Source organism: Diceros bicornis, chromosome X, assembly GCF_020826845.1.
Source record: "Diceros bicornis minor isolate mBicDic1 chromosome X, mDicBic1.mat.cur, whole genome shotgun sequence".
NCBI classification, from domain to species: domain Eukaryota; kingdom Metazoa; phylum Chordata; class Mammalia; order Perissodactyla; family Rhinocerotidae; genus Diceros; species Diceros bicornis.
Window position 1 is genome coordinate 1,637,910 of NC_080781.1, and position 13,245 is coordinate 1,651,154.

At 55.5% G+C, this 13,245-nt stretch overlaps 2 protein-coding genes across 5 annotated transcripts in view; both read right to left on the bottom strand.

Annotated features, from left to right (window-relative positions):
- The window catches only part of DHRSX (dehydrogenase/reductase X-linked), a 166,148-nt gene extending 154,368 nt beyond the window's left edge, over positions 1 to 11,780 (bottom strand). Inside the window, exon 1 of one of the 2 annotated variants that reach the window (XM_058535365.1) lies at positions 11,647 to 11,780. In XM_058535365.1, the coding sequence (XP_058391348.1) occupies positions 11,647 to 11,755 (109 nt within the window). In that variant the 5' untranslated portion in view covers positions 11,756 to 11,780. Of the gene's footprint in view, positions 1 to 11,134; positions 11,193 to 11,646 lie in introns of those variants that run through there. The other variant, XM_058535366.1, reaches the window with a different exon arrangement.
- ZBED1 (zinc finger BED-type containing 1) lies at positions 1,580 to 11,704 on the bottom strand. 3 transcript variants are annotated; one of them, XM_058535362.1, is made up of 3 exons: positions 11,647 to 11,704; positions 6,987 to 7,098; positions 1,580 to 5,395 (listed from the first exon to the last, which is right to left on the bottom strand). In XM_058535362.1, the coding sequence occupies exon 3, from the start codon at positions 5,340 to 5,342 to the stop codon at positions 3,249 to 3,251; it is 2,094 nt and encodes a 697-aa protein (XP_058391345.1). In that variant the 5' UTR covers positions 5,343 to 5,395; positions 6,987 to 7,098; positions 11,647 to 11,704; the 3' UTR covers positions 1,580 to 3,248. The 3 variants fall into 3 exon arrangements, with proteins under 3 accessions (XP_058391345.1, XP_058391346.1, XP_058391347.1); XM_058535363.1 differs by lacking the exon at positions 6,987 to 7,098 and having other exon boundaries at positions 11,647 to 11,703; XM_058535364.1 differs by lacking the exon at positions 6,987 to 7,098 and having other exon boundaries at positions 1,580 to 5,392; positions 11,647 to 11,679.
- Positions 11,781 to 13,245: the final 1,465 nt, after the last annotated feature.

The following is a 13,245-nucleotide window of genomic DNA, read 5'->3' on the forward strand; positions in this document are numbered from 1 at the left end:
ACATTTCCAAGTGGTTGGAAAAGTCAAAAGAAGAGAAAATACTTCACAGCATACAAATGATGTGAAATTTGAACACGACACTCTGCATCCACGTGGTTTTATGGGCGCCCAGCCACGCCCACTGAAGAAGGATCTACGGGATCTCACGGTCCACAGCCAGAAGTAGACTCTCTGAGCAAGTTGGCTGGTTCCTGCCCCATGTGTCTGGCTCTGAAGCCAAGGGACACCAACTGAGACTGAATAACTATGGCCCCAAGGACTGAAATCTGAAAGGATCCTGCAAATAACCCCCAGAGGAAAGAACCGAATCAGAGAAACGGGAAGGAGTAAGCAAATGCTGTTGTTATTTAGTGAAGGTCACAGGAGAATCTGTTTAAAAAGCCTAGACCTGATGAGGTTTTACGTGAGCGAACACAGCTCTGGTGGGACCCCCACCATGAACAGGGCCGGGACCACTCAGAGAAGACGCTCCCTCCCCAGACCACCGTCGGAATATGGAAACGTACGTCTGTCTGGAACTCCACACACGACAGAGCCTTTTGCACAAAAGAGGAAGCAAGGGGCAGCCGCCCGGCAGGGCAGCCTCCGTCTCCACCCGCCTCTCCGGCCACACTCAAGAATCGGGGCCACCAGAACGTCCCGATATCGGGCTTTCTGCCGTATGCCCCGGCGCCAAAAACGAACACTGAAAACCCCCATCGATCGTTCCCCCCAGCTACTGTTCTCAGTCTACTTGCTCTGAAAATAGATAAAATAAGGAACTTCTGCAGAGGAGAAAAACACACACACACACACACAGACAGCTCCAAATTATGACTCTGCACCAAGATCAAAGCATCAAACAAACGCAGACCCGCGAATCTGCGGAAGCTGGGAGCTGTGCAGACCCAGATAAGAGCAGTCCGTAACGGCGACGGAGTGAGTCTTTATAAGAAATTATCGACGACTGCCGCGCCGGGTCCTCCGAGACGTTTAACTGACACATGCCGCTTATGAAAATGGAGAACGCCATGGAATTGCTGGGTTATCGTGAGTGAAAACAGCCCCATGTAAACTCAAAATGTTTGTGTACAAAAATTAAACATTTTAATTACACCCCGCCCAGGAAGAGAAGAAACCAGTCGTATGCAGGAAGGGAAAGGCAGGACGATGCTGGTCTGGGATACCTTGTTTTCCAAAGAGGTAGGAAGGAGGAGAGAGCGAAGCGAGGAAGGATGGAGAAAAGTCACATTCCCTTAGGCATAAACGGTCGACGCTCACTGCTCAAAGAGGCCTGGGTTTATAAAACCGTTTGCCTCGTCACTAAGCCCAATGTAAAGACACCCAGGGGAGCAAAATGCAAAATCTCCTCTCCCAGGCAAGGCTTCCCCAGTTACAGCTTTATTCACGTGGAGATTTTGATGCAAAAAAAATCCAGAAGTGTTTCATACCCTTTATCAATTCTAAGAAGCCAAGAGGAGAGCACAGGGGAGTCATTCTTGGTGGCCTGGAAACTCTCTTCACACAAAAGAAAACCTCCCTCGTGGTTGAAGAGGTTAGTCAAAGTGCAACCGTGATTAACACACATCAGACCAAGAAATCCGGACCTTATTTATTTCTCTGGTTTAGTGAACAGGAGTCCAAGTCTAAAGCATTAAATAAAAGCACAACCAATGAGGAGGCCTGGCCACAAGGGCTGAAAAAAAGGTGAGAAATGCAGAAAGGTGGCTGGCTCGAGCAACACACGTTTTCATAGTGAGTTACAGAAAGCCAGTGATTTCCAGCAACGTGAAGGGGGTCGGTTGTGCGGCTACAGAACTAACCCCATGTAGGTGGGTCCTGCGTCTCTGAGCCTGTTTTTCCAACCCGGGAGCACAGGGGGACAAGTCATAAAGCCAGTCCACCAGCTCCTTCCGGCTGCCCGTTCCTGGGGACACTCAGAGCTCAGGGCTTGGAAAGCATTCAACTGCTTTCCTTCCAAGAGACAGCAGAGGCTGAGCGGCCGTCTTCCACGCTGGAATTCCGAAAAACATACACGCCTCGTGACATCAAGATAAAATTCCGCCCTGCTCTCGAGGCCGCCGAAGTCACCAGCCATTGACATGGAGAAATTCCCTCCTTAAGCCTCCGGGATGCGATGAGGGTGGGGGTCCAGGCAGAATACTGCCAACAGTCGAGACGGGTCATCTGGAAACGCCCACATCCCAACATCCCGTCCTCCCAGACGTGGGGCGTCTTCACGCAGGGATCAAAGACACGTGGTGTGCCTATTGAAAGGCAGTGAGTTAAATAAGTAGTTTCCAAGTCACGGAAGCAGCCAAAGCCATCTACAATGACCCCCGGAGGTAAAACCATCCGTGGTAATTTTTTTTAAATCAATGGGTCTCATGGTGTTGAGTTTAAGAGCGAATTCGAGAGTCCTTTCCTGTAAGCGAATCTGACTCACCGTGGGCACCTGAGGGTTGCGTGTATCTAAAGGAGGGGCCTCACCATCACCCCGAGGAAAATGATTCTGGGGAAACCGGACTTTTGAAGCATCGGACACAAAAGAAAGACCAGGCTTGCAAGGACCACATCCACCAAGCCAATTCTGGCAAGGGGAGAGAGGAGCTTTACAGGGAGGCAGAAAATAGAACACATTCAACAGCTCTTTTCTGCGTTTGTAAAAGTGCTGGCTTTTAACCTTTTCCACCACACAGAGAACTTGTGTCTCTTCAAAACAGGGCATTCTGGCTCAAGAACATCTGCCGACTTCCCAGAGGCAAGGTTCCCCACTCGAATGAAAACGTAACTGTGTCTTCCACCATCGACAGATCACTACAGTCCCGATGATGGTGCCTGGGGGAGGGAAGGGAGGGGGTTTCATTCTCGTCTCCCCATAAGTTTCGATTTCTCTCTAATTGACCTCAAACCCTCCCTCGGAGAACACGAATGGTGCGGGGTGAAATTAACGATCTGGGAAGTGACCCATCCCTCCCGGCTCTGCCTCGGGGTGGGGGAAGCAGTCTTGCAAATATTGAGTATTTGCAATCTGTAGGAGAGCCCCAGAAGCCGAACTTAGGGCTTTCTTAGATCATTTACTTCCCTCCCACTGGATGTACGTGGACTCCCAGAAGAAACGCTCGTTTTTCCAACTTCCGGCCCCAAAACCCCCGTCTCCTTCGTCTTCTCACATCCCTGTTTCGGGCCACCGCAACCATCTGTGGGGTCGCCCCTATAGCCAAGCGTCCAACGGGGTGACCCCCGGCACCGTTCCCCGTCGGCACCCGCTACACGAAGCCGCCGTCCCTGATCCCAAAGAAGCCACCGTGGACGGCGTCCCCCAGGGGGAACACCTGCTCGTGGTCCAGGCCCCACTCGCCCTCGTCCTCGTCCTCGGGCTCGGCCTCCCCGCCGCCGCCGCCGCTGCGGGCGTTCTCGTACAGGAAGATCTGCTCGTCCACGTGCGCCGGGGCCAGCCGGTTCCTCTTGGCGCTCACCACGTTGGCCGAGGAGCCGAAGAGGCGCTCGGGGAAGACGCGGGTGGCCGCCACGCACCAGTACTTCTGCAGGACCTTGGGCAGCATGGGGAAGAGCGCCAGGCGGTCGGACCACCACTTGAGGGGGTCTTCGTTGAGGCCCAGCACCTTCTGAGACTTGAAGTTGCTCAACTCCTCCACCACCTGGGCGTGCCACTCCTCCTGGTCCTCCACGCCCCCCGTCTGGCAGAAGATCTCGGCCAGCATGCTGTTGATGACGCTGGTGGGCGGGGGCGTGGACGCCAGCACGAGCTTCTTCACCGGCGGCTCCTCGGGCAGCGCGTAGATCTTGTCCTCGGGCGGCCGGTAGCCGCCATCCTTGACCTTCTCCAGGAGGCGCTTGGCTTCTTCCACCACCCGGTTCTCCACCTGCTGCCTCTCGAAGGCGGACAGGAAGGGCAGCCTCTTGTAGCGGGGGTCCAGGAAGGTGGCGACGTTCAGGAACATGTCGATCTCGGGCGTCTCCTGGTAGGTCTTGGACAGCTCCTTGGCGATGACCTCCTTGGCCATGCTGATCTCCTTGGAGTCCGTCTCCTTGATGTTGAGTGTGGTGTTGAGGAGCATGTGCAAGAGGGGCTTCACCATGCTGATGGTGGGGTACTTGGAGGCAGAGAGCATCTCGGCCACCTGCTTGAAGGGCTGGAGGAGCTCCACCAGCCCCTCGATGGTGGCCCACTCGGCGGCTTCCAGCATGAGGTGATGGTTGTTGCTGTCTTCCACCAGCACGGCGGCGACGACAAACTGCTGCTCCTTGAGACGCTGGAGCATGGCCAGCGTGCTGCCCCACCAGGACACGCGGTTGCTGACGAGCATGCAGTGGGCCACGTTTTGCTGCTTCTGCTTTTCGTAGAGCATGTACATGGCCACCGTGGACTGCTGGAAGTACTCCACCAGCTTACGGCAGCGGGCCAGGAGCCCGCCCAGCTTGGGGAGCTGGAAGGCCTGCTGGATGCCCGCGTTGAACGTGTGCCCCAGGCAGGGCATCTGCACGGCGATGTCCAGCAGCGAGCACGCCTTCACGACGTCCTTCCCGCAGTCCGTGGTGGCCCCAAAGACCTTGGCGCTGATGCCCCACTCGATGAAGGCCTCGTAGAGCACCCGGGTGATGGTCTCCGCCGCGTTCTCCTCCGGCACCTCGAACGTCTTCAGGCAGCGGGAGCCCACCGCCAGGCAGCTGGCGGGGCCGGCGCCCAGGAAGTGGGCCGCCAGCGTGACGTAGGCCCGGTTCTGGTTCTCGCTGCGCCACAGGTCGGTGGAGATGCCGCACCAGGAGGCCTCGGCGAGGTCCTTCAGCACCGCCTCGCGGACAGTGCCGTACTTCTCAGGGATGGCCTTGGTGCAGAAGAACTTCCTACTGGGCAGCTCGTACCTGGGGTCGGCCGTCTTCAGGAGCACCTTGAAGGTGGGCTCATCCACGATGGAGGCGGGGTACAGCCCCTCGCAGATGAGGCCGATGACGGCGGCCGTCAGCTCTTGTTGTTTCTTGCTCTCGTGGCCGTGGCCGGCCTTGGCGGCCAGCGGATCCTGCGCGGTCTGCTGGGAGGACTCGGGCTTCAGCTTGGAGAAGGCGGTGGCGAAGGCCTCGCGCATCTGCTCCGTGTTGCTCTTGACGAACTCACAGAACTCGTCGGGGTGATTCTTCTCCAGGTGGTAGGAGAGGTTGGAGGTGTTGCCGGAGTAGGCGATCTGAGCCATGCAGATGCGACAGTAGATCTTCTTCCACTGCAGGATGCATCCCTCGGCGTTGGTGTCAAAGCCAAAGTACTTCCAGACCTTGCTCTTGGCACGGGGGTGCGCCACAAGCTTCAGATCCGTCTGGGAGCCGTCCAGGCCTTTACTCTCCATCGCTCCTCCGCCGGGGCCTGCCTCCCGGGCCTCCGCTCATTCCTGAGCACCTGCTAACAAGCAGCAAGACAAACACAGCGTGAGAAGGGACCCGGGCACGGCCCCCAAGACGCTCCGCTCGGAAACAAAGGGTGCAGTCACCCATCGGGCGGCCTTTCCTCGTACACAGCTTTTGCAAAGTGGAGGGGAGAGTCTGCCCATGGGCGCGTGCTTCTGCTCAGGCCCCTCCCACGTATGGGGTGATTCCTCGCATCTGAAAACATGCATTGCTTTGAATTTCTTTGTGCTCCTGAGAGCTCTCTCCTCATCGGAGACGTTTACTACGGACTGTTTTAGAAGGTCCACTGACCCGGCACCCACAGGGCAGGGTCATTTTTGGGGAAACTGTTCACTGGATGCCTGGAGGCCACGAGCATGCACCCATGTTCACAAGAGCCCAGCCAGCCCAAGAAGACCCACCACCGCCTTAAAGCTCGTTGTAATCAAGAACGGGCATCACACGCCACCTGAGGTCACTCAAGCACATCAAAGAAGAAAAACGGGGTCTTAATTTGGCCCTAGCGGTCTTCAGGATGGCTAAAGGGCATGAAAATTTCTTCAAATTTTATGTTTTTAAATGACACCTTTTTTCTTTTTTTTTTTTTTTTTTGGTGAGGATGATTGGCCCTGAGCTAAGATCTGTTGCCAATCCTCCTCTTTTTTGCTGAGGAAGAGTGTCCCTGAGCTAATATCTGTGCCCATCTTCCTCTATTTTGTATGTGGGATACCACCACAGCATGGCTTGATGAGTGGTGTGTAGGTCCATGCCCAGGATCCAAACCCGCGATCCCTGGGCCGCTGAAGTGGAGCATGTGAACTTAACCACTATGCCACCAGGCCGGCCCCTAAATGATGCCTTTTTGAACGTGGCTTGCTCTATTCTAATCATAGACGCATCCATGATAGGTAACCATACTGGGGCAATAAAGAATTTCTTGATCCCTGGAACTTCTCAAAATGCCCACCAGGGGCAGTCACACCTGGGTGCAGAAATACATATTTACTGTTTAGAGGTGCAAGCATTATCAGGTTCTTGGTGGGGAAGTTTTGGTGACCTAGGAACGAGCCCCCAGGGTTCCCGCTGTGGCGGAATGACCACAAACCCGGTCGCCCCTTGGAGCAGCCAATGAAGATGGGATGCCCACCAGGGCAGCTGGGTTTCCTTAAACGCTGTTTGTTACACGTGCAAGTTTTCAACGTGCTGTACAGCACTCAGGGGGTTTGATGACAAACGGCACCAACTAGGCATTTTCTGAGTGTCAGGAATGTGTTCAGACCCAAATCTCAATAATGAGTATAGTGGGTTGAACAGTGTCCCCCAAATTTATGTCCACCCAGAACCTCAGAATGGAATGCTATTAGGAAATAGGGTCTTTGCAGATGTGATTAAGTGAAGGAGGGAGATGAGGTCGTCCTGGACGAGGGTGGCCCTAAATTCAATGACAGTGTCCTTATCAGAGACAGAAGAGGAGAAGCCACGTGGAGATGGAGGCAGAGATGGAGGGAGGCGGCCACCAGCCCAGGGACGCCTGGAGCCCCAGAAGCTGGAAGAGGCAGGAAGGACCCTCCCCTGGAGCCTCCGGAGGGAGCACGGCCCTGCAACACCTTGATCTCAGACTTCTGGTCTCCAAGACTGGGGAAGGATGAATTCCTGTGGTTTTAAGCCAGTGGTACTTGGTTACAGCCACTCCAGGGCACTCTTACGATGAGGGTGAAACTATAAAAGATACTAAGTGTTGACATCACCCCCAATGCGGGATAGGGTTCTCTGAATGCCCCCCACGTCCTCACAGACAGTCACACCCTGCCATGCTGGCTTGTGGTCAATAGGACCTGCCTGAGGCTTTCCAGGGAGACACCCCAATGGGCCTGATTAATGGGGCATTTCGGTGGCCAGGAGTGTGGCGGAAGGACGTGTTACTGTGACCAAGTCTGGGTCGGGAGCTGAGAGGTGAGACCCGAGTCTCCAGAACAGGTGGAGGGGATCTACCAGGGCCGAGATTTCCAGAAAGAGAAACCCCACAGCTGCACTTTCTGCAGCCAAGTCAGGATGGGGTACCTGGACATGGGGAAGGCAGTCAAGGAAAAATTGAAAAGAACCCCACAACGCCACACCCGTCTGCAATATGACCTGTAAAATGCTCCCTGAGCGACACAATTCTGCTCTATCAGATCCTTCTACTACACTATTATTGTTATTAATTATTATTTGGCTGAAGAGGGTCACGGGACTTGGAGCAGAGTGTTGTACACAAAGCACAAAGAATCCCTAACAAAGTGGCTTCTTAAGGAGGCACTACCAGCAGGGCCCTCCCCGCCGGCATCATCTCCGTCGGTGTAGACAGTTACGTCAGAACCTCCAGACCCCCAGGAAAGAAGGTGACATGCAGGGAGAGGGCACGTTTAGGGCAGCTGGGCAGAGCTGTCTGCAGGACACGGTCCACGGACGGCTTCCGTCGGGGTCATGAGTAAAGGTTTCTTCAAAGCAGCCTCTCACAGATCATTCTCACCAGGCGGCCTGAGCCTCTCTGGGGCACTGTCCCCAGGATGCTCCCGGGGTTGCAGTGAGGTCCTGCCTTTTCCAACATCACGTCTGTGAAAGTGGCCCGGTTCTTCATACGCACGAGACACAGGATGAAGCAGCAGAACAGAGGGCCCAGGGGCCTTCCATTCAGCCGGTAAGTCAAGAGACTGAATTCAAAAAACCAAATCAAGGCCACCACTTTTCCTAATTTTTTTTGTTTTTGAGAATATTGTTATTATTCATTGGGGGAAAAAAATATCTTCCTGGTAACAACCTGTCATTGGCTTGAGGTTGTTACTTTAAATACATTCTTAAATACGTTTTAAATTTGTTTTAATTCCTAATAGGATAATGATTGACAAGCAAAAGCCACATAAAGAAAAGCTCCTTCAAGTCCTCATTTTTTGAGAGTAAAAAGACCCCAAGATCATGAAGTTTGAAGAGCGCTATTTCACCTCCCCCTGGCCACGGTTTGCATCGGTCCACATGTGCGCAAAACCCACGAGAATGAACTTTCTCTTTACAGGTTTTTTAAAACCCTACCGTCTGAAAACTAGGATGCCTCCTAAAATAGCTTTGTCAGTGGGCCGGTTGACATATTTTGGGGTGGGTATTCAGGCTGCCAGGACTGATGTAGAAGTCCATTTTCCACACCAGAAAGCCTGCCTCCTATTGACAACAGAATTTTTCAAGACAATTCTGTGCAATAGCAGGGTTGCCCTCTAAAACACATCTCGTCCCATTTCCTTTCGTTTTCAAACTTCGCTGACGCATCAGAGAAGTTTAATTTCTAATAGACAAGCCCTTTGTTAACAGCATCCGGTAGAGACTTTCTTTACGCAGGACGGCAATTTTCAACAGGTTTCAGGCCAGTGTTTCATTGTTGATGTCCCATTAGGATACTAAAGGCATTAACTATATCACATGTTTAGAAATCTGACAGACATGCCTGACTACATAGGCCATCTGGATACAGCCTCAAGAACATGAAGAACCCGGATTAGACTCTTGTACAGGAACTCTTAATTTGCTTCTAAATCGTCTCTGTAAAGGCCTGACCAACATCGATCGTGACTTTGTAATTATCTTGTTTGTAGATAATGCATCTTAAGAAAACATGGCATTCAGACAACTTACCACCTTCTTCCTTCTTTTCATACCATACACCCATCATGCCTGCCACATGGATTCCTCTGGATACAAGGTACAAAAGCACACTCAATCTCCACATTCTGGATATAACGTACAAGGGCACACCCAACATCCATGTTCTGGATACAGTGTACAAGGGCACACTCCACCTCCACGTTCTGGATGATACGCACTAGAGCACACTCAATCTCCACGTTCTGGATATAACATACAAGGGCACACCCAACATCCATGTTCTGGATACAATGTACAAGGGCATACTCAACCCCCACGTTCTGCATACAATGTACAAGGGCACACTCAACATCCACATTCTGGATACAGTGTACAAGGGCACACTCCACCTCTACATTCTGGATAATACGTACTAGAGCACACTCAACCTCCACGTTCTGGATACAATGTACAAGGGCACACTCCACCTCCACGTTCTGGATACAATGTACAAGGGCACACTCCACCTCCACGTTCTGGATACAGTGTACAAGGGCACACTCCACCTCTACATTCTGGATAATACGTACTAGAGCACACTCAACCTCCACATTCTGGATACAACATACAAGGGCACACTCAACCCCCACGTTCTGGATACATTGTACGAGCGCACACTCAACCTCTACGTTCTGGATACAATGTACCAGAGCATACTCAACCTCAAAGTTCTAAGAAAACACTCCAGCTATTTCAAACCTGAAATGGGCACCAGGCCTCCCTGTCACTGTTTAGCTCCAGGCCCAGGGCAAAGTTCAAATGCTCCTCCCCAAAAGTTAAGAACAGTTAGGAACAAATTGAAAAGAGGTTAAAAGCCATTTGGGATGCCTGCCACCAGCAGACAAATGGAAGGAATGTTCCTCCACCACTATCTAAAGTTATTTCTAACCCATCAGACAAGGTTGTTCGCTTAGGGCAAGTTAGTGAAGTTAATCTTTACATAAAATGACCCTCTTTTGGCACAGAATAAGGCGTCCTTAGGCTGACAGATGACTTCATTCAACGCTGTCTTTTAACAACTTTTTTTTTTTTTAAATCAACAAGTGGAAAGAACTGCGCCAGCCCTCAGGCGTGAGGCACCGCACACAAGTTTTCCAGAGAAGCATCTGGCTGTGTTGCCAAGTTTCATTCTGTCTTTGCCGTGAGCACAGGAGCAGGCTCCGGAGCAGGTGAGCAGGCCTGTCTGAAAGGGGAAAGGCCCTGGGTACGCATGACCTAGAGGGCTCCACAACGTGGAGCGGCTCTCCACAGTTCACCATCAAAAATACCAAAATCCTGTTTATCAGAAAGCTGACAACTTAGTTCACATAGCATGACAGCTTAGCTCAGGTAGAGAGATTCACTTACCTGGGTGGAGGTCTGCAGGGTGGGGCTCATTTTAAAATATCTGCTCCTGCTCAGAGCTACAGGTTGTCAGAGTGTGGCCCAGGGACCCCTCTTCCACGGGGGAGTGGAGGAATTCAAAAGTATTTTCACAATAACAGGCAGACAGTACTTGCCATGCGTCACCCCAATCTCAGGGGTGGACAGTGGAGTCTTCCAGAGGCTATGAGACCTTGCCATGACAACGGTCTGGAAGCATACTTGAGACCATAGTACTTTCTGAGGCCAGACAGTAAGGAGATTAGCTACAACCTAACACACCACCACACTGCCCACTGAATACTTCGTCTCGGAAAACAGTTATTTTTCACCTAAAAATAAAATGCCATGTATGCTGACATAGCCAAGAGTTGTTACAACCATCATCATTATTATTATTGTTATTTTCTGCAAATCAAGGCGTAAATAAATGCTCACAGGTTTCTCAGGTTTAAGTCCTGAACATGTAAACAAGGATAGACCCGGCCCCAATGCCACCACGCACGTTGGAGTTCCCCAATCATTTTTAGGAGCGTGAAGGGGGCCTGACACGAGAAAGTCTGAGAGGGGAGATCTGGAGGATGCAGCAGAGCCCAGAGAAACACAGTTGCCACGAGCGGAAGCGCCCTCCCCGCCAGGCCGCGCTGGCTCCCCAGCGCCCCAGAAGCAACCCCGGGGCCCCCGCGCGCTCTGCGCGTCCCCCCGGGAGGGCCCGTCCTACCTTTCCCGGGGCGGGGTGCGAGCTCTCTCGGGCGCCCCCTCCTCCCTCTCGGGGCGGGGCGCGCGGGCACGGCTGGACCCCCAGCCGCCTGCGGTCTGGGGCGCGCGGGCCCCGGCGGACCCCGGCCACGACCCGGGGTGGGGGGTCGCGGGCTTCCCGGGGCGCCCCCCGGCCCAGGGCGGGCGGGAGGCCGGGGCTGGAGGGGAGGGGAGGGGAGAGGAGAGGCGGGGAGGGGCCGAGCGGGGCGCGCACCACCTCCCCACCCCGTGCGCGCGGCCCGGCCCGCCCTCCCCTTCCGGGAGCGCCAGGCGCGGCCACGGACTGGCCGGCTGCCCGGGGTCAAGGTCACGGGGGCCCGGCGCTCCGCTCCCCCGGCGCCTGGGCTCCCCAGCCGGGGGTCGCGCGGAGCGAGGGGGGCGCCCCGGGTCCGCTCTCGCCGCCGCCGCCCGGCCCGCCATTAGCTCCCCGCCCGGGCCCCCCGCGCCCGCGCCACGCGCCCCCCGCGCGCTGACCTGGCTCCGCGAAGCCCTCGCGGAGGCGGCGCAGCAGCTGCGCCGCGACCACCGCCGCGCCCACCGCGTAGACCCGCAGGGCCGCCCGCGCCGCAGACAAAGGCGACATGGCTGCCCGGCCGCCGCTTCCGCGCCGCCCGCGGGACTCGGCGCCGGGACCGGACGGCGGAAACGCGCCCGCGCCGGCCCGCCCTCCGCGCCCACGCCCGCCGCCCCGCCCGGCCCGCCGCATCCCCGCCCCGACCGCGTCCTCCCGCTCCAGGGACCCCTTCCCGCTCCAGGGACCCCCGCCCGGGCCACGGATCCCCACCGGGACCGCGCGGACTCACACACACACGCGGACCCCCACTCGGGTTAAAGGACCCCCACTCGGACCCCCATGCCCAGACCCTAGGACCCCCACCTTGACACCCCACCTGCACCAACGACCCTCACCCAGACCACAGACCCCCACCCGGACGCCCGCTGGAGCATACAATCCATACCTAGACCACCATGGGGACCCCTACCCACGTCCCCACTGAGGCCACAGGGACCCCCACCCAAACCCCTCCTGGACTCCCACTCAGACACCAGCGAGGACCCCCACCCCAAACCTCCCACTGTGGGGACCGACCCTGACTGGGATCACAGCCCCCCATCCCAATCATGGCTGGGACCCCCTACCCCACACCCCCACACACTCCTCCCTGGACCCCGCTAGCCCCCATCCAGACCCCGGCAGGGACTACAGACCTCCACCCAGATCCCCAGTGAGACCCCCCCCCCACAGACTCCTACCCAGAACCTCACCAGACACCTAGCAGACCCCCACAGAGACCCTAAACCTGGCAAACCAGACCCCACCCAGACCTCAGTGCCTACCAAGACCCTGGGCCCCCATCCACACACACACCCCAATTCTAATAGACCCACTCTGACTCCAGACCAGCACCCCTCACACACCCCAGCAGAGACTCCCAACCCCTGCCAAGATCCAGGATGGAGGAGCTCCACCCCAACCCTACCCGGTCTCATGCCCCGCCTGGGACCCAGGATCCCACACTCTTGCACAGCCACCTGGACCCTGATCTCCCCCACTCCCATAAGAAGTGGACGCACCAGGCCTGGACTGGGAGGGGCACCATAACCAGCACTAGGGGGCACCCCCAGTATGCAAGCTGTACCCCTCCACTCAGGCTCCCTGGGCCCTGGTGTGGATCTGAGATACTACAGATAACCGACCTACTTGGTGCAGCCCAAGGCTGGGTTAGGAAGGGTCCTTCTGGCCTTTGCAATCCTCTGTTCTACAGATAAGAAAACTGAGGCCAGGAAGCCTGCCCAGGATCCCTTACAAGACCAGGGTATCAAGCTGCCCTGCTTGGGCAGGTGCGCCCAGGTGTGCTCAGGTGTGCCCAGATGTGCCTAGCAAAGAGCATCAGGGAAACTCACAGTAGCCACCACCACTCTCCCCACCCTAAAGGGTTACCCACAAGGGGCCCTGGTGTGTGGGATGTGAAACTGTGGCCCCCAGCGGCCATCAGAAGGACCTAGAACTAGGGACTCCACCAGGAAGCAGTGGGGGGTGGACCTGTCCTGGCCCTCCATGCCCCTCCCCCA

Coding starts and splice junctions, on each gene's coding strand:
- ZBED1 (XM_058535362.1), bottom strand. CDS start 5,342: ATGGAGAGTAAAGGCCTGGACGGCTCCCAGACGGATCTGAAGCTTGTG.